The 22,151-nt window shown below is 41.8% G+C and overlaps 1 protein-coding gene across 2 annotated transcripts in view; it reads right to left on the bottom strand.

Annotated features, from left to right (window-relative positions):
• gabrb2a (gamma-aminobutyric acid type A receptor subunit beta2a) overlaps window positions 1–22,151 on the bottom strand; it is a gene marked incomplete at its 5' end in the record, with an annotated part of 57,007 nt that overhangs the window by 34,619 nt on the left and 237 nt on the right. Inside the window, 2 exons of one of the 2 annotated variants that reach the window (XM_080773979.1) lie at window positions 21,324–21,391; window positions 21,879–21,979. In XM_080773979.1, the coding sequence (XP_080630105.1) occupies window positions 21,324–21,391; window positions 21,879–21,979 (169 nt within the window). Of the gene's footprint in view, window positions 1–21,323; window positions 21,392–21,878; window positions 21,980–22,151 lie in introns of those variants that run through there. The other variant, XM_080773980.1, reaches the window with a different exon arrangement.

Below are 22,151 nucleotides of genomic sequence, written 5' to 3'. Positions count from 1 at the left end.
GATAGAGGAAGTTGGCACAGGTGAGTAGTGAGAGGGGAACAATTGGGCTGATGAAGCAGTTGGAGACAGGTGTGTGTAGAAGCAAAGGGAGGGGGGAGTGGCCAAAGTGGAAAGATGGACAGGCAGGGAGCCAGACCATAACAGACGTATTCATATCCTTTGTCACGTTGTAATGTCTATGGCCATGTGAATAATGGGTATTGTGTTGAATGTCTGTCATATACTGTATGTCATTTTAACATTAAAGAACAGGAAAGCATCTGTGTCATTTTGGATTTTTGCATTGGCTATTCAAAAATAGCAGATATACAAGCTCACTGCGAGCATGTACATCTGCTATGTGAGAAAGTGTGGAACCTGAAGACTATCAGTCAGTACTCTGGCGACAGCTGATGAGAATCAAATGATAAACAAACCAACTTAACCCTAAAAGCACATAACCATAGGGAACCTTTCTCAGCTGGCTGCCTATTGTCTCAAAGCTAAAAATATCTGCCGCCTTCTGCTTGAATGAAGCCACCTCCTGGTTTTATGGGGACAATAACTCCCTCTCTACTACAACATCCCAGTTGAGTTGTACAGCTGGGTCTCCCTCTGTCTGCTCCGCTCCATTTCCTTCATAGTAAATAACAGATATTAACACCTGGATGGACATCCAGACTAATGTATACATGTACACGTATGGGCTGGACAATAATCGATATCATGACATGATACTAGACTAGATCAAAAAAGAAAAAAGAAAAGGCAGCGCAAATAGCCAACTACAAGCTCACAAACCTTATATTATTGTTGGCTGCTTTTGGTATCTTTGAAATGGTTATATATTTTTAAGAATGTACTCTTGTAACAATATCAATGGCATGGTATTTGCTGAACATATTGTGATATTTGATATGACAATATGCCTGCCTGCCTGCAGTGCCTGCATGACTGCCTGCCTGCCTGCCTGCCTGCCTGCCTGCCTGCATGCCTGCCTGCCTGCATGCCTGCCTGCCTGCCTGCCTGCCTGCCTGCCTGCCTGCCTGCCTGCCTGCCTGCCTGCCTGCATGCCTGCCTGCCTGCCTGCCTGCCTGCCTGCCTCTACCGGCACCCACACATACACAGTCAAACAGGACTGCAGAGCAGTTGGATCAGTTCTATTACAGAGCAAATTGCAGTAGAAATCGATAAGTATAGACAACATATCTGAATGTTTGCAGCAAGAAAGTATACTTGCTTGAAAAATGTAAGGTACCAGACAAAATGTTACTTTGGATACGTTGGTGATAAATAAATAAAAATCAGGGATTTTACTTTTTGGATCTTTTGGCTATTTTTGTCCTTTCTTTTCTCTAAGTATGTTACGTGTGGGCCTACATGTAATATGAATTACGCAGGTTTACGCACATTAGGTTGTCTGAATGGATATAGACATACAGGATAAAACATAAAAAAACAATATAATACCTATATGATAAGCATTATTCTTGAAGCTGTACAGTAGAGTCCTTGTAATCATTCTGTCATGGGTTATATTCCTCTAAACCATTTTCATCACATATTTGTATCACTATTGTCATTTTGCTCATACAAATCTGGTTACACTGAAAACAGCATGGCTAAGAAAAACATTACATATGTAAAAAGGGCATTTAGAAAAATACAAGATGCGTCATAGGTTGAATTTTGTCTGCTAAGTACTAGTCAAGCGAAGACTACCACTCCCCTTTATCCTGTTTTACAAGAGAATCTATATTGAACCCGTCTTATTCTGTCTGTCACTCACTGACTACCGCTCCTACCTGGACAACCTGGCCAAAGAGAAGGTTTAACTGACCTGAGATCAGATTCTAAAAATGTCACTCCATCACTCACTCACTCAGGAAATAATAACTACCATCATCATTTTAAATTGCCTTAATCCCCTCGTAAGGATTGATAATGATGCATCTTTAAAACGATATTACTGTATACCGTAATAGACAATCTTGTCTGTAAACTAAGGCAAAAGAAATTGGCCTTTTCTACCAGAACAGAGCTAGTTTCCCAATTCCATGTAGGAAATGAGTTATTGGACTATGGAGATGTCATCTATAGAAAAGCCACCCCTTCTGCCCTCAAGCCCTTGGATGCAGTTTATCAGTCTGCTCTGCGATTTATATCTGGTGAACCTTATAGAACTCATCACTGCATCCCATATGACAGAGTGGGCTGGCCTTCCTTGGCCGACAGGCGAAATAAACATTGGCATCTGTTTATTTTTAAAACAATTGATGGGACTTTACCGTTGTACAGTAAATTAAATTAAAGCTCAGGATTGGAATCCTGTAACATAATAGGACACGCTCCAGTCACTGGCTTACACTAAAGGTTCCAAATGTAAACACAGAACTGGGGAAAACAAGCCTTTTGTTTTCGTGGAACGACTTACAGCTTAAATTAAAGATCTGCTCTGCCATTACATACGGTCAATTTAATTTGATTTTTTTAATTAAATTTGATTGCAGACTTACCCCCATAAGTGTCTGCAACTGTTTTTAATGCATGTATTAGATCAAACAAAAGGGAAATGTTGCTGTTCTGTTCTGTTGTTTTTTTTCTCCTTCTGTTTATTGCTTGAAAATGTTGTATTGTGTTGTAACTGTATCTCGACGACACTGCAAATGAGTCTCTCGAGAATGAATAATAAAAAATGAATTAAAAAACTGAAAAGTTCACATCAACAGTACCAGCAAGTACTTTTCTTTTCAGTGTCTAATAATGGCGTGGCTTCCCTGTGCAATCGATAGCTAACTAGAAAAAGTGCAATGATGAACCTCTGCCCCCAATTTCCAGAACAGCCTGTTATAGCGCCACCAGGAGGCCGACCTTTGAAAAACACATTTTTTTATATTACTCCTCCAGATTCTGTCCAAAAAATCCGCAAATCGTTACACACTATCTCTATAGTCATGTGTTCAAACCGGATCTGTCCGATATTTCATATTCCATCCTAATTGCCTAATATTGGCTTTCAAAGTTTGCAGGATTGGCCCTTTTGAAACAAAAAGCCACAAATCATGAACGCAGTGTGCAATTTACGTGAAAATTTCCTACTAGGCTGAGGAATATATCCCACCCTTTCAAACAGGTGGATTTTTGCAAAACACATTTTTTGAACAAAATGCCTCAAATCATCCAATTGCCATCAGTGGTGTAAGAACAAATGTCACCCTTTTCACATTGGCCTATTATAGCGCCACCAGGAGGTCACAACCTGACCTGGCCTGGTGGAGACCTGTGCCCCGAGGGGCACTTTTTCTAGTTCACAAGTGATCCGATAGGATCTGTGTGTTCAGACTGATTTAAACAACGTCAACCCAGAGCCGCCCTGCACGACATATTTGCTTCGGTTGCTGTGGTAACGACTTAACAATGTCATGACGTAGGCGTAAGTTATTTGCTTATGTTGAAGAAAGGCAATCACGCTGAACGCAACATAACAGACTAGTGACGACAACATAAGACATAAGACTAAGATAAGTAGTAAGTACGTATGCATGGACATAATGGACATATCTCAACTCGCCATTTCTTCCGTAAAATAATACTGCTACTGTTTAAAAATAAATTATCATGCTCTCTAATGATGTCTTGGACAGAATAGATTGGGTGGTGACTTGGAGCAGGTTAGAGCGTTGAGAGAGACGCATCTTTAGAAATCAGATTTGAATCGCATTTGAAACCACCTTTGAATGTGGCTCAACTCAGATGTGGAAAACTCTGATTTATCCCATGTTAGTTTTCTCTGTTCAGACTTAAAACAAAATAGATTCCAATCTGGAATTTAGGCTGGATTTGGCTTCCAGTCTAAACGGGCTCCAGCAGGAGATAGATAGACAGCAAGTTTTCCTTCAAAGTTCTCTTTGAGGATTCAAAAATAACTTTTAACGACATTTGAATATATGTTCGTGAACGGAAATGACAAACAGGTGACAGCTTTTAGCAACTTTTGCACAAAAGTCAAGAAGAGTACAGAAGAGTTGTCGATCTGGCTTCAGAGACTACTACAGCACCACAAACCTACATTAACCCATTTTGGGCGGGAACCCCTTTTGTTATGCTTTAGCTATTGAAAAATAGCAGATCTACAAGCTCATAGCGCGCCACTCGGTGGCGCGCTATGAGCTTGTAAGTCTGCTATTTTTGAAAAATCGTGAAAATGTGCCTAAATCTTTGAATTATTATTTCAGAGTTTCAGTTTTTAACTCAAATCCTTGCTTCTGGGGAGGTCCCTGGAACTACATGTTTTCAGATGCCCATTACATATCATTTTTGAGAACCACTGATATGGAAACATGAGGTTTTTCAGGAAAGAAAATACATTTAAAAAAAGGCCTAAATGCGTTAAGCTGCTTTCCCTGTCTTACGTTGTATAATCATTATCACACAGAAAAAAGATCCAAACTCGAGCAGATGAAACAACCTGTCATGACAGAAGATCTTTCTTTTTCATAATTTAGAGTAGCCAATTGTTTTTTTACACCTTTTTCTCCCCAATTTAGTCCACACCCTGGTCCCCACAGATTTGTGTTGCAAGTGCTGTTGTACCTTTCTGGCTCACCTGCCAGTGAGGAGCCAATCACTGATATGACATCACACCTCCGTCTTACTCCTCCTGTTTAACACCCCCCCCCCCCCCTCCCCTGAACAAAGCCAATTGTGTTCGTACTGTATACGTACTGTAGGTGCTCGGCCAAACGGAATGCACAGAAATGGTATCAAAACCGCCAGACTTTGTAGTGGTTGCCACTTGCCAGGTACTCTTTTGACCAGGAGTATCTGTACTACAAATGGGGTTGAGTACTTTGACTGAAAACCACTGAAAAACAAGAAGTGGAAATGTAAGAACCATTGCGACCTGAGCCGACCTCACTTTAGGACTATGACGGCAGTTGCTAAGCGATCACAGTAAAGTTTGCAGTCAGTTTGCGGTCCACACGCTGCATTGCACCCCTGTTTGAAATAAAAACCATGCTCCAAGCATGCATAGGGATATTTGATAAGAGCATTTTGTTAAATATTAACGATACACTTTTGCCGAGAAGCTCAGTGCAGCATCAAAATAGCAACAATCGAGCAGCCAGCTCACAGTCTCGCAGTGCCAGATGATGGGAGATGTCTGCCCCCCCGATACGTCTGGGGACTTCGAAATGTAAGGTATGTTTTAGAACGGTTGCGAGAAGAAGACACACACCATGCATTGTAACTAATAACTATACAGTAAATGTTTAGTTTATGAATCATTCTAGGACAAGAGGATGGCATAGTCCAAACCAGAACTAAAACAAGGTTCGAGGTTCAAGGTTTCTACTTCTTGTGTACAGGTGCATAAGAGTGAAACATAGTTTACTACAATCTCCAAGGAGCCGAACAATTTTTTTTACAAAATTAACAAAAACTAAAACCAATGTTACATTCAATATAGACATTGTACTATACTCTGTAGAAACAATAGCAGGAGTACACCAATGTTCCCGCCTACAGTATACCAATGTTACAAACTAAAGGAGCACAGATTTTCTTCATATAATTGGCTCCCTTTATGCTATACCCCCCTGAGCTTGTATATTTGCTATTTACAAGAGTATTTTAATATAACGTGGTTAACATTATTGTGACTCTATATTAACACTTTTTGCTGGATCCCTGGATCCCACTTTGAGAACCGCTGCTTTAGGCTGTGTGAACCTATAGCGTCCCTATTCCGGTGAGGGGTGGGAGGGGCTAGCCCACAGGGGGGCCGCAGCAGTCAGCGCACACAGAAGTCAAGGCAGAGGCTGTGTGGAACGTGAAGCACAACGGAGCTGCGCTTATGAGAAACAACACAAATAAAAACGTTGGCGAAAACAGAAGCCCAACACGAGGATAAAGGAAACATTCAGTCCCCAAATGTCCAGTTTGCTCAACTACTATACTAGCCTACTTTGGTCTTGAAACTTTGAATTTCTCGTAAATTTACGCTATGTGGGGATTATCTGATGAGGTTAAACCTCACAGGCTCTACTAAAGCCTACTAAATTGGTCAATATAAGTAAAATAATATAGCCTTTCCATAGGAGTATCTTTTTGTATTTTTCCAAGAAGAATACAGCCAGTAGCATATTCGTACTGCCCCCCCCTCCCCCGGCAAAACTGAATGAAGCGTTGGACTGAACTGGACAAAAAATGCACCTTGGAATGCACTTTAAAAAACTGTGCTGGTAACGTTTTGTTTTTAAGGACAGCACCATGCCACTTTATTTATTTATAGGCTGTGCGTGGTGTTGGTAACTTTTAACTTTTCCATAAGAATTGCACGTCATCATACATACTGGGGCTCTTTTTAAACGTTTGTCCATGTTTTGTTTTAGTTTTTAGCTTATATGTTTTTTAAATAGGCTCTATGTTCTATGTTGCACTGCCAATAACTGAGGGGAAACGGTATTTCATGTTCTTTTGTATGCAAGTACATAGGAAAATGACAAATAAAGTGATTCTGATTCTGATTCTATGAAATAACTCAAACATTATAACTCATTTACCTCAGAGAATGTTTTCATTCTGGATAAAAAATCATAAAAATGGTCTATGGTCTACTCTAATCTAATGGAATAAATGGATGATCAGATGCAGGAGTTTTCACGGCTCATCTAACTGTAAAGTAGGGCCGTCACCTTGCCCCACCCCCGTGTGAACTGAGTGGTGCAACTCCCCAAGCCCCCCCCCCTCTCTCTCTCTCATTAGCAGGCAACAGTGCAGCACTATCTCTCTCTCTGTTTCTGGCACAACAGCGCCACTTTTGCCCTTACTGCTACTCATAGTCACACATAGGTTAACACACACATAGTCACATAGCTACATAGCCACATAGCCACATAGGTTAACACGGACATTGCTGTTCCTTGGAGTGGTTGCACCACTCAAAAAGGCGTGATAACTTAAGGTACATACGCAAAAAGGCGATGTCGGCAGTGATTGAGTTAAGGAAAGCTTATGCATGTACTCTTAACATTCAGTTTTTCTTTTAATAATCTGGGGACCCTCCAAAATAAAAGAACCCCTGCAGTAATAGACGATTAATCATTAACTCTCTAATTGTGTAGACTTCTTGTAAATTCACTTAAGTAATGCAGATGTTTAACAATGTCTTATAGTCATTTATACTCTCATACTGTATATGTGGTCGTAAATCTTGAGGTAAGCGGCCCGCGTCTTTTGGGGCGAGCTGTCCGTCTCTTGGGAATACTGGATAACTCACCCCTTTACCAAATCCACCGTAGACTAGAGACATCTCTCCCCGAGATGTCAGAAAGAGAAGACAACTCACCGGGTGAGTTATCCAGTATTCACCCTAACACCTCCCCCATTATCAACACCTGTGAGCTTGTAGGATTGCAGCGGATTGCGGATGGTGCGGATTAATAAATTGGATTAATTAATTAATGCGGTCGGATAACGGGCGGATTATTAATATGCAAACGCGGAATTCGGGTGACAAAAAAAGCTCATCCGCTGGTCTCTAGTAGGGTTTCTTTTGCTGTAAAAAAACATACAATTTGACGTATTTAAGGTTTAATATTATTATTATTCAAACCACACAAATAGTGTCGAAACATGTTTCCCAAGTGCTGAGAGAGCGTAGCTGTGTTTGTGGACATCACACTCCATTTCAATAAAGATAATAATTTAAATCAATATTACTCAGCCTCAACAACCCTGCTATTACTGTCTTTAGACTCTTATGATGATGTGAATGTGAGTTTATAATAAGGGCTGTAAATCAAATTGTTTCTATCCACATGCCAACACTAGTTTAAAATCAGTATGATATCACTGTGGAATTGAAAACAGGTTTGTACTTAATAGGCTGTAGCTCTTGAATGAAAGGTCATTTCAGAGCAGTGGAGTGTCAATAAAAGTTGTGTCTTTTGTTCCTAAGTATTACAATACAAAAGACGTACAAGACTGTATATGTGGATGGCACACGCACGCACGCACGCACACACGCACGCACGCACACGCACGCACACACGCACACACACAGTGTGTAATGCTCCACATACCACAACAGGCTCATCATTCAGTCCAGAATTCCCATTCAGACCATAGTACGACCTTCAGTCCCCTTGACAGAAAGCCACCAGTACCGTGGCACACAGACAGCCCACTCACTCATCCTATCCTATATTAGCATGGGCTTAACCCATTTTGACCTGAGATCAGATTCTAAAAATGTCTTCTACATCCTGACAGTTTCCTGAAAAAGCCATGTTTCTATATGTCAGTCGTTCTTCGATCTTTCAAAAATAGCAGACCTATACGAGCTTGTAGATCTGCTATTTTTCAATAGCTAAAGCGTAACATAATGCTAACACCACTCGGACTCAGACATATAACAAAAGAAAAACCACACCCGTGTGATGGTCCCCGGAACATCCAGACCCCCAGGAACGTGCTCACATCTGTCTTCAATGTTTGTGTTTACACACTTTTGTCTTAAATGTTTGTGTTTACACAACATTTTCTTCATTGTTTGTGCTTACACAATGTTTGTGTTTACACACTTTTGTCGTCAACGTTTGTTTACACAAACACTCAAAGCTGGACATAGGAGGGGCAACAAATCTCATACGCCATAGGCAGGACCACGGCAATTTAGGCATTTAGCAGACGCTCTTGATCCAGAGCGACTTACATTAAGCAAACACAAAAGCATGGCATACATCACATATATAAAAAGTAGTTATCATGAATCATGTATAAACTAAGAACGTAACAGTGGAGTATCTATGTCAACTATACATACTATACTATATTATATATTATACATGTGTACTATAAAGTGCTATGACTACATAAAATGCAATTCTAGTGCTGTCTACGTAACAAGCTAAGTCTGTCTAAAATGCTATCTGAAGCCCAACACACACCGGCTCCGTCCGACGTGGCGCGACGACGCCTGGAAAATAGAACTGGTTCTATCGGCGCGTCAGGCGAGGCGCCAGCGCGCGTCGGACGCCGCCGGTGTGCGATAGGTTCATTGAAAATAACGGAGGCGGCTGTTTTGACGCGCGGCGTTCGCAGACGGTGTGGGAGGCCCTTCAGTCTACATGAAGTGCTATCTAAGGGGCTAGGCTAGGGCAAGTGCTACGGGCCATGGTGGAGTCTGAAGAGGCCATGTAACTCTGACTCAGACATAACCATAAACAAACCTGATATGACCATATAGCATGTCATGTCACTATTACTCAGACATAACCACAAACAAACCTGATATGACCATATAGCATGTCATGTCACTATTACTCAGACATAACCACAAACAAACCTGATATGACCATATAGCATGTCATGTCACTATTACTCAGACATAACCACAAACAAACCTGATATGACCATATAGCATGTCATGTCACTATTACTCAGACATAACCACAAACAAACCTGATACGATTATATATCGTGATGTCAATTATCTATATGACTTAGGCCTGTGACTACTATGACTCAGGACAAACGACTCAGACGAACAGACAGACAGACAGACAGACAGACAGACAGACAGACAGACAGACAGACAGACAGACAGACAGACAGACAGGGCTATTAAACCATTAAGAATCTGACAACACTGACATGACATGCACTTCACTTGTGTTTCTCTGGAAACGACGATAGAAACGATGCCTTGACTAATGAAAGAATCCACCTCCAAACATCCAATCTAGCAGACAGACAGACAGACAGACAGACAGACAGACAGACAGACAGACAGACAGACAGACAGACAGACAGACAGACAGACAGACAGACAGACAGGGCTATTAAACCAATGCCCCCCATTAAGAATCTGACAGCACTGGCATGACATGCACTTTACTTGTGTTTCTCTGGAAAAAAAAGACAAGCTTTATAGTTATTACAACACCTCCTGCATTACAAGCACATCAGGACCTGCTGCAACCCACAAGACAGGGATGCTGCTCTGTGGCAATGGGCGGGTGAAAAAAAGCTGATCTACAAGCTCACAGTGCGTCACAACTGCCAAGATGTTTGGTGTAGAGAGGCTAGTATCTAGCCATTGGGAGGACACTCCCAAGAATACAATTTACAATTTAGCATTTAAGTGTAGACCGAAAAAAGTGGAGAGGGAGTGGAGTTGTACAACTCAAGACTAAAATATACTATAGTTGATATACATTTTCTTTCTGACATTATTATTATGCATTATTATGGCATTATTGCGACTGTAGGTCGCATTATACTATGAAAACCTGCATCTCCCTTCCGTCTGTCCGTCCGTCAGTTAGTTCACCCAAGCCTCCATATATGGTCACGCCTCGTGACATGATGACCTATATATATATGGCCATCTCCATATATGAAGATCACGACACTGAGCTCATCTAACCCTGGATAACCATACACGGAGAAGACTGGATCATCACCTAGATCTGCATATATATATATGGAGCCGGTTGCAAATCTACATCTGACCTCAAACCCTTAGATCTCCATATATGGAGCTGACCTGTTCTGACGTTCCATATGTTGACCCCCCCCCCCACCCGTCCTTCCTGTTATGACATTCCATATGTTGATCTGACCTCATCAAACCCTGTACACTCATCAAGACACGCGCCATATATGGCCAGTACAGAATTCATTCCATATGTTGATCTGACCCCCCCCCCCCATGCCAAAGCGCCGGCGCTCGCCCAGCAGTCTGCCGTCGCCCTCAGGGCGTCTTACTGCATGGTTATACTGTATATGGTATATGTGTATACTGTATATGCCAGAAAGACCACAGCCAATCAGCCATGCAACGTAAAAGTGAAAATTGTTGCGTTGAAGTGTTGTTGCAGTGTTGTTGCCGTAGTCTGAAAACTTAGATAGTATTTTAGACAGACTTATCGCTCGTTACGTAGACAGCACTAGAATTGCATTTTATGTAGTCATAGCACTTTATAGTACACATGTATATTGTATAATAATATAGTATAGTATGTATAGTTGACATAGATACTGAATGTTCTTAGTTTATACATGATTCATGAAAACTACTTTTTATAATATGTATGCCATGCTTTTGTTTTTTGCTTAATGTAAGTCGCTCTGGTTCAAGAGCGTCTGCTAAATGCCTAAATTGTAATTGCAAATTGTTCAGATCGTTCAGAGTATAATTCCGTTCAAGAGGGTGCCAGATTTCCATAGAAATGTCCGAAAACCACATAGCTTAAACACACCGAAAACAGGCCACCCCATTATAGGCGGGAACCCCTTTTTGTGTAACCCTTCCCTTCTGGACGGGAACCCCTCTTGGGCCTTCTGTACAGTATGTACAGTATCCAAATATTACAAAAAAAAGATTGCTGCTGCTATATAAACATTTGAAGGTCAGGTCAGGATTTAGAAGGCGTTTTTAGAATCGGCCTCAGTCCAAAATGGGTTAATAATGTAGTGGAGAATTCACCCAATATGGCAACAGTGGAGCTGTCACCCCTCGCAACTAACTAATGCGTCATCACAACAACGCGGTGCATGGAGCAAGCAGCACTATAGCTATGACCATTTGAAAGAATGTTATGGAAAGGTCAATACTACTGACCCAGACTATGAGATGAGATGAAAGCCGCAACTGATACTAGTGGGGACTGCCAGTATTCTGAGAGCTGTCCCCTCAATGCTAATGTGAACTGGTCGAGGGGAGAGCAAGACAGACAGACAGACAGACAGACAGACAGACAGACAGACAGACAGACAGACAGACAGACAGACAGAGTCTCTGTAGATATTACACATCATCTGTGGAGTGTGGATGTCCAAAACGTTACATTTTCAGGATTTCAAATGAATAAATAAAAAATAGCAAAAGTCACAGATCTACAAACTTGGATACAAAGGTGAATCAGACACTATACATTTGTTTCATTGTTCAAACGGATAAAAAAAAAAATTGCTGCCTGGCAGTTCTATATGGGCTGTCAATATTTTTGACAAATAGCTTGCAGCAACAAGGGGGAAAAATGAACTAAACTAGTTCATTTAAAACATTTGTGAACTGAACTTTAAACTAGTTCATGTAGAAAGTGAACTTTCCCAACACTACTAAATACAGAGCGTTATTGACGTTATAATGTATTAGGGTTATTAGTGACATTAATTTAATTAAATGTCATTAGATTACATGTAACTGATACAACAGCCCCATAAGCCCATGCACCATTTGTGCAGTTCAGCAAAAGACACAAATACTGTTACTTCTGACGATGGCACAAGCATATTATGTTTGAAAGAGTAGACAGAGACACGCAGACAGAAGATAGATAATCGATCAATCGATCCAGCTTATAGGAGTCAAATAATAATATCGTTAATAATAAATAATTGGCTAGGCATATATATAGCCCACTGGAATGACTCCCATCAGAACGAGAATGTAAGTGTTCCTCTTTATATTGTCTCGTGCATTTCAGCATATATAGGACAAGACAGGCCTCTAGCACCCTGTCCCACCCCGTCCCCTAATGCTGTCATCTATCATATCCTGTCAGCCGGTAACTCCGTCTTAAAAAGCAGCGTAGAATCTGGCGATGATAATGACGACGATGATCGGTGGCTGCATGCCTCATCCATCACGGGACCCCAGGTCTCATGAGAGCATTGAGCAATATATAGCACACTGTGAAATACTGTAACTCAGAGAGCGGTTCAAATGGAACCAAATTGGACCCTTGCACACTTCTGAGTTGGATAAATTAACACTGAGGATTTTACTGTAGTACAGGTATATATTGTATATAAATGACAGACAGACAGACAGACAGACAGACAGACAGACAGACAGACAAAAAAGGTCTGCTATTTTTGAAAAATCGAAGAACGACTGACATAGAAACATAGCTTTTTCAGAAAACTGTCAGGATGTAGAAGAAAGATTTTGATCTGATCTCAGGTCAGAATGGGTTAAGAAATACTGGACGGCAGCTGCCAAAACCCCACATTAAATAACCTGCCACTGTGCCACAAACAGTGGCCAAGAAGAAAACATAATATACTATACTAACGTCAGATTAACACACACAAGTGTTATTAGTTACATGTTCTAATAAAGTGCTTCTGAATTGTTCCAGTGTGTTTTTGGGTGATAATATTATCACACGAAAAGATTAAATTACCTACATGGGTTCCATCCTGAAGGCAAATCTTTCAGGTGATAAGATTGGCCACCAATGTAATCAAAAAAGTCAACCAAAGAACAAGATTCCTGTACTACAGGATCTCCTCACTGGTCCACAAAAACACCTTGAAGACCCTAACAGGAGCTCTTGTACAATGTTTCTTCAACTATGCATGCCCCTCCTGGTACCACAGCACCTCAAAGGCCCTTAGAACAAGGCAGACTTCCCAACTACTTGGCCCCACTCCCCGAACCCACCTCACCCCTGCCCATTTGACAGACTGGAATGGCTTAGGGTTGACGACAGAGTACAGTATCTTGCAATGGGTCACGGTTTAACTACCCCCTCAGACCACTAGGTGGCAGTCAAAGAGGTCAACGAAGTCCACACCCACAACACCAGTGGGAGTTCAACAAACCATGTGCAACCCAGATTCGGCTCAACCAAGGGACTATAAATTAATTTCTCTTTTCGTTCGGAGGTGTGCCTTATTTAAATCTCTGGGAAGTTCCGGCAAGAACTTCAAACCACTTTCACCCGTGAACAGACCTTTATTGATCCGGGGGAAATTTCTGTTGTACAGCAGTTGGACAGAAACAGAAAAAGAGATACGGCTAGGAGTAGGAAAATAATATTACAAAAACACTGACAGTAGGCTAAGCAGGTAGTGAGTAGTGACACACAAGGGTTGGGAAATAAAGTACCAGAACAAGGAGATTTAGGTATACTACAGAACTTGGGAGCATAATTATAGGAGCGTGGATTTGTCCGCCACGAGTATGTTCAGGCATCGTGAAAATAGAGACGCCATATATGGCATAGATAACAATGTTTGTTTCTAAGAAAAATAATTATCAGTTCAAATAAGGGTAAAGAGTCATAAATAAACAATGCAAAACATGCATTAACCATTTAAGCCCAGTTAAGTGTGTTGGGAGTATATTTTGATGCCAATACTTCTGTACTTTTACCCAAATCAACAATTACAGGAGAGTATTATGATATTGTTACTTTTACTGAAGTAAACAAATTAAAATAATATGTGTACTCCTTCCACCACTGGAGGCGATGTCTGCCAGCTGTCAGCTGGTTAAGAACATGCATCAAATGACATATTAGCGGTTTAAGAGCGCTCTGAGCGAGCGACTAGACCCCGGGGGGGGACGTGACAACATGGACACCATTATGACTCGCCTTCCCATTGGGTCATTTTTCAGCTACTTGGCTTCAATGCAGACAAAGTCTGACAGATCCATTAGGGAGCTATCAGCACATTAAAGCCCTTTAATGGGGCTAGCTAACTTAGTCCTTGTTTTTAACCCATTCTGACCTGAGATCAGATTCTAAAAATGTCTTCTACGTCCTGACAGTTTTCTGAAAAACGCTATGTTTCTATGTCAGTCGTTCTTTGATTTTTCAAAAATAGCAGACCTACAAGGTAGGTCTGCTATTTTTCAATATCTTCTTCTTTTCCTTTCGGCTTTTGCCTTCAGGGGTCGCCACAGCGAATCATCTGCCTCCATCTCACCCTGTCTCCTCTTCTCCCCTAACTGCTTGGAACTGAAGTAACTTGGGAATGCAAAAGGAATATTATTTGAAGCCAGATCGTTTTAATGGTTTATTAATAAAAAAGAGGATCCTCAGGTAATTATTATATTTTTGTGGTGAAAGAATGTACTTTGTACGACTAAAAGCACTTTGACAAAGATGTCAACAAAATACAAATGCAAGGTTTACCTCACAGTTTACTGCAAACCTAATAAAACAAAATCTGCCACACAGAAATATAATTTATAGATATTATTTCTAGGACATCATTAGCAATAAAACCAGGTCAGGAGGATTACTTTCCGCAAGCACAGATTCTAACTCTATATAAAGCTCTCTTAAATCATTATACCATTTTGTTCAAGCTTAATAACAATGTGCTTCTACTTTGCTGGATTGTGCCATCAAAACGACTTAGAGTATGTCATTGTTTGGCTTCCATACTGGTAGGTTATTCCACACAGACTAATACTTGTGTAGTGAAATAGCACTATTGAAAAACTGAAAGATCAAAGCTTTTGTGCTGCTATACCTGGTACATCACATTACAGTTTATTATTATTATTAACTGTACCCAGATCAGCTGCTTAGAGATCAGTATAGCAGAAGAGGGGTTTTTCAAAACACTGGGAACCTGGGATCCTTACAATGAGCTTTTGAAGAGAGACACATGGCCCACATGTAACGAACCCTAGCGTTTCCACCCTGGGGTGAATAATCTGCAAAGAAATAACAGATCTACAAACTTGTGAGCTTGTGTGACTGCATGCCGTTTTAAATCAATTTCAGTGTAGTCACTTTGTGGAAACAAATGGACTAAAAGACAAACAAATGCAGGCAGCTCAGGTTTAGGAATATACTGCACCTAGCCTACTTGAACAGAAAAAACCAAAAAGATACATTTGCAGCTTTTCAATTAGGGAAAAAAATAATAACCTCACAAGGATTCTCAAAAGCCTCGAAATGGAAAGGCCCACAGAAAATGGACCTGATTTCCCTTCATTGACTTCCCTTGATTCGCCAAAAAAGAAAAAGCCGTGTTGTCATAGCAACAATGAGTAAAAATAACACAAGCTTATTTTCCACAAGCTGAAAATAAAATGGAATGGGATCTGTTCGGACAAACAAGATCAAAATGGTCGCTAATTCTCAGACAGGAGCCAATGCATGTACTGTATGTTGTGTTGGTTCATGTATGGACCGAACACAGACTTCCCTCTGGTCATCAGCTCACATTATCTGATGGCCAGAGTCCTTCCTCATGTAAAGAAATTAATGCTTGTCAGGATAATGATCGTAATAAAGGGAACATTCACGCCCCACTAATTCCTCCATCCCAGAAGCCACCACAGCTGGTTTGTTTAAATCTTCTAATTCGCAGCCAGCTAATTAACATTCACAGAAGAGTATTATAGCACTGGCAGTCCCCATCTTAACAACAACCAACTGCAGGTATTTTACATGTAATTAACCAGCAGAATGAGGAAAAGAACAAGGAGAGAATATACCCCCTCATTTAAATTACTCTCTATTCCAGCCTCAACATCGACTATGCACGCATGGCCACGCTCAATCATTATGCATGCATGTTATGTTAAAGACATTATTATGCAGTGTCATTTCCCCTCTCATACAAGAACACTGATCTTGCACTGATTCAGCCCGCCAACGGTGCTCAAAATACTTTTTAAATGCACAATAGCACAGGTTTGAATGCTTCTACCATTAGCCAAAGCAAACAGCATGATGCAAATGTTTTACATGAGCAGGAAAGTGAGGGAAATTAGCAAAGGGAGAAGAAATACCGACGTGTGTGTGTGTGGGTGTTTGTGTGAGAGTGTGATTGTGAGTGTGAGTGTGAGTGTTGGCAATGTAAACGTACGTTTTCTCATGCAAATAAAGCTCCATTGAATTGAATTGAGAGAGAGAGAGAGAGAGAGAGAGAGGCAGAGGATGGGGGTGAGTCTGGGCTATGATAATCACATTTGCGCCACATTACCGGGATGCCTCCTTGCCTTGCTGGTCGCACCTCGGACTAGGAGGAGACTTTCCCCTCTCAAAATAGATAGCACATGTTGTAATGTTATGGAGAGAGCAGACTGTTGGCACGGTGCCAGCTGACCTGCACATCGTCTCCATCGCCCAACAACACCATTTACCCGTGTGACTCTACAGGCCACCTCTGGTGAATGAGCAAGGCACCAGAGCGTGCACGGATGTGCTAGCATTATGCACCAACAAATTGTGTGTGTGTGTGTGTGTGTGTGTGTGCGCGCGCTCATGCGTGTATGTCTGTGCCAAACACACACACACACACACACACACACACACACACACACACACACACAATGCATAGACACAGAGAAAGTAAAACAAAGACACGTCCGTCTGTGTATCTATCTATCTATCTATCTATCCATCCATCCATCCATCCATCCATCCATGACTCTCTCTACATAAAAGCATTCCAGAACATAAATCCTCTACACAGACTCATGCCCCCCCCCCCCTCCCTCCCTCTACACCTCAACTACCGAAAATCCTTCATATCAGCACAAACCCTCACAGCTGCATCAATCTACTAATTCTAATCTAATTAATGCTCCATGCAGCTGTCAGCAGCCCAAGCCTCCCCGCGACGATGGCACTTATCTCAGCTCACAAGCGCGGACCTAGGATCAAATCACATCACGCCCGTCCAAGCGGTTAGCATTGGCAGGTAAAAGAGAACCTGGATCCCGGATCAGCAGTTGACGCCGGAATCAACAAACATCAATGCACAGCACTCATGTTCGTGATGGTATAGGAGGCAGATCAGAGTGGTTTGGTGCAGGTGGAAGGTTCACGCTGATCAAAAGGGAGCATCGCAGAGACACAATGTTGGTTTGACATGCGCATTAGTTGCTGTCTTGAGGTACAGTAATACAAGGATGGTACACTGGTACAGTAACCTTTGCTGGGCAATGCCAGCGCCAGAATTCTGTCCTCAAATGAGAGGGTATTGAAATTCATAAAGGTAAGATATGCGGCCGTTTCTCTGATCCCTTTCCCTCCCCCCTTCACTTTGTCTTCTTGTTCTCGTTTCTCTCTTCCCCCATCTCTCTCTCTCTCTCTGTCTCTCTGTCTCTCTCTCATTACTTTAATCTTAAGACTGCCATGATGAACAGGATCAAAGCAACTCTGCCCTGAGCACAGGTCACCAACTGCATCCACACAGATATTGATTTTGTCATAAGCGTATGCTCAGCTGCCGTTTGCTCTTATTGAGGGACGTCGACGTAACCAAATTAATCGCTGGAAGAGGAGGAAGATGAGGGAGCAATGATTTCGCAGAGATCCCGCTTGGTAAAAACCCTTCACGTTAATGTAACTTAAAGAGTGTCAAAATAATGGAACCAGAGTTAAATGAACACTTTGGATTCTACCGTGGCGAGGAACTTGCAGGGAGTATTTTCACCAGGTTGCGACAACATGTGGGATATGAGCTTGTTTGTAAAGTGTAGTTGTCCAAATATACATCTTTTTGAGGGGCTCTAGCCCCTCCTATGCCCAGCTTTGTCTGTTTGAACATCATGGCGATAATTTGATTGGCTGAGCACCCCATAGCGATGATTTGATTGGCTGAGCACCCCATAGCGATGATTTGATTGGCTGAGCAAAGTACGTATTGAGGACAAAAAGTGAGGACAGAAAATTGAAGATGAAGTGATTGGCCGGATTGGACTTGAGGAAAAGAAGTGAGGACAATTGCGGCCAATTGTGATTGGCCGGAAAGTGATGATGTATGATGATGTATGATGATAAGAGCACCCATCACTTCACACGGCTTGTTTTCATAGACCTGCCTGCATGTTTCTCTCACAAAATCTAGCAAAAATAGGACATGAATCCACAGAGGATTCGTCGCTTGTCAAAATGTGCTCACCATGTCAGCGGCTTGCGCACAAAAAGTCAAAGTCAATCAAGTGTTGATTGAACAGAGGGGCGGCCATAGCGGAGTGGTCAGTGAGCCTGCCTGGGAAGCAGTTGTCCCTGCAGGTACGATTCCAGGCCAGGTCAGTAATGTGTTGATGTGTGCAGTGTTCTACCGGAACGCGTTCAAAGAACGATAGTTCACGAACGCGTTCCTATTTCGGCTGAACGTGAACTGAACGTACTGTATTTCTGCCTGATGAACGCGTTCCTTTCTGGCGTGTGTGAATGTCACTTTCTCACGTTCAAAAGTGAGTGAGCCTTCCAGGAGAAACCGCCGCTACAACACACCCTAACCAGTCCTTAATATCTAGCGGAAAACCCACCAATAAGCCGCACAATTTCACTAGTGCGCATATGCACGCAGACAGCAGACACATGCAGTCCTACATGTCCCGACCCAAACACTGAGGAGGTAAAGTAAACTTCAAAGTTTATAATGTGCCAAGAAAAATAGATTTCAATTGCTTGTTATTTTTGTGTCGATGAGGTATCTTGTATGTGTCCAACTGTCGATACATGATCGACCTCGTTCGGCCAACAAAATATATCTCCCTCCCTCCACAGAAGCGCAGTGATGCCCGGTTTATTCTTCGTCGTACCATGCTGAAAATAGCTGATCTACAGTACAAGCTCGCAACGCGTTGTGAGCTTGCAGGCTGTGGCTGTGAGGCTGTGAGCTTGCAAGGCTGTATGAACTGAGACCCTTCACAATAAAAGCATGCAGCTTTCACAAATTGGCCCATATTAAAGACAAGGAAAAGGATTAAGAATTCGGTGGCATTTCACATTGCATTTTCCCAAAACTAGTTCATAAAATAAATGAACTTTCCCAACACTGGATGTGTGTCCCTGTCGAGCAAGACTCTTAACCCTGAGCGCCCGAATGGCTGCTCACTGCTCCTATAGTATAGGATATAGAGGAAAAATCTCATGCTATATACAATGTGACAACAAACACGTCAAAGGAGTGGGGACTATTCTAACCAGTTTGAGAGTGAACAAATATAATATATAGTAATATTTGTAAACTCTCAAGACAAGAGTTTAATACTCTGTAGAAAACATACATTCTTGTGGCTACAGGGAGTTGTGTGTGACGTCACTAGCCATTAACTTAATTGTGTAGGCACTAGGCACAGTGTGATTAAACACACACACACACACACACACACACACACACACACACACATGCACACACCACGGCTGTATGAAGCAGTGTTGTTGTTCTTTCCAGCTGAATGCTCCATGCATGGATTCAAGAGTCCTGGAGAAGATAGACAGACCCTTTGAAGCGAAACAGAGGTGACTGACATGGCTGCCTACTATAGTATAGAGTTTGCAGTCTGGATTTCACTCAATGTGGAGCAAAGGAAGACACTGTGTGTAGGCCTATGTGTGTGTGTGTGTGTGTGTGTGTGTGTGTGTGTGTGTGGGGGGGGGGATTCCCCATCCTGACTGCATGATATCATCCTTAACCAAAGCCCTTACAACTTAAGTCCTTTTCCCTGTCAAGCATTTAGCCTGCACACAGTCAAACTCATCCAATGTGGTTCACATAAACATGCAGATAATTGCTCAAAATGGAAACTGTTAATCAAAGCACTAGCACATGTCTCATTCAATCTCCAGATATAGGCCTATGCGTTATACAACACCTTTATATTATCTTGCTCCATAATAATAATAATCCCTTCTCTGAATTCACCGAACAAAGATGTTTTTCAATGTATAGAAATCAATGGTCGAGAAATAATACATAAATAAGCCAAACCCCACTGTGACAAGTCAATTTCAAGGCTATGAATCTTCTCATGATTGCAGTCGGCCTCACATTGTATATCTGTCAAACCGATCGATAGGTGGTGCTCTTGTTCTCGGTGAACTTTTCCCCCTGTCCTCCCCAACTCGTAGCACATAGGCCTACTACTATACATGACGTTTTGGACTCGGTACAATATTCCAGTGGTCTGCTGCTGTATGACCAGTGACCACACGACACGTGCATTATTAACTGAATATTTAGGTCATCGCTAAGGATCTTGACAAGGTGTTACGTCGCCAATGCAATTATGCGCTGCGCTAATTAAGCATTGAGCCGCCTATACCTTTAATACCCCGCCGAGAAGAACCGAGGAAAATTAATTGATGCGGATTGAGGAGAGATGGGATTTTATGTTTTGTTTGATTTTAGTTTTTTAGTTTGTTTGTTGCTGTTCAGCACAGAAGGACATGTCAACACAATAGTATTATAGCACCAACGCTTGACACACGAAACACAGGGATACACAGCTCTCCGTGCGCGCAAGGGTGTGCGTATAAGTGCGCCAGTGAGCGTGTGTTTTGAATTCAAATGCAGCCAATACACCACCACCATGGCTGAAAAAGCAGGGCTGGGACGGTACGCAATAACATAGAAGCGATTTCTCACATAATAACACTGAAGACTGTGGCTATATTCACGACAAAAAAACAGCTACTATACAGGGGGCTCTTAGTCCGATTCTCACCCGTGTAAATGATTAGGCTGCTTGACTAGAAATCCAGCCATGCCATCCAGCGTCCATAATAATTAGTAGATTAATAAGGGGAGATGATTAATTATGAAGGTGTACGTACCATATTGACTTCAGATACCATGTCTATGCTGGCTATATCTATATTCATCCCCACTGCCACGGGCGCACCTGTGAAGGAGAATAAATATTATCATAAGAGACAGGAAAAATCCCCTCATCACCGAAATAACAGAATTTCGTGACGCGCGCATCTGTATTCTGTTACTTGACTCTTATCCACTTATCCAAGAGTAGCCTGCTTATAGGCAATCCAAACGTCTATTACCTTTACCACCATATGCATATTGCTTATTTGGTTAAAGAAATAACGATGGTCTTGTTTTGCCGTTTATTCATCGGTTTATTTGCGTATATGAAACCTCTGTCGGCAACACCTCCGTCAAACGAAATGGATAAACAAACCAAAAAATTGCCATCATTTGTCAGTAGCTATGTATTTTGGCAGTGCGAGCCTGCGAGGTTCATGGCCACGTAAATAATTGAGCCATGGTATTTGCGATTGATTCATTAAACATGTACCGCACGTCACAAATCGCTGGTTGGGGGGGGGGGGGGTATTGCATTCGGTTTGATTTTTTATTTATTTTGATTTTACCTCCAAAATCTGGCCTCAACCGAATGTCGTATCCCTTCATCAGCCTGTCCACCGTGTCTTTTACCAGAGGCATATTGCTTGGATCTCTCATATCCTTGACGCTGGGGGAGAGAAGGTTGTTTAATACAAATACCTTATTAGTAACACACACCAGGCACGCATTAACCACTTAAGCCCTATTCCAAAATACAAATAGCCTACAAAAAGAACCAATCTACACGCAACACGTCGCGTCGCGACGTGTTGTGAGCTTTGTAGGTCGGTATAATTGGT

Source organism: Protomyctophum bolini (genome assembly GCF_963924005.1).
Source record: "Protomyctophum bolini genome assembly, chromosome: 10".
NCBI classification, from domain to species: domain Eukaryota; kingdom Metazoa; phylum Chordata; class Actinopteri; order Myctophiformes; family Myctophidae; genus Protomyctophum; species Protomyctophum bolini.
This window is presented reverse-complemented; position numbering and strand designations above follow the sequence as displayed.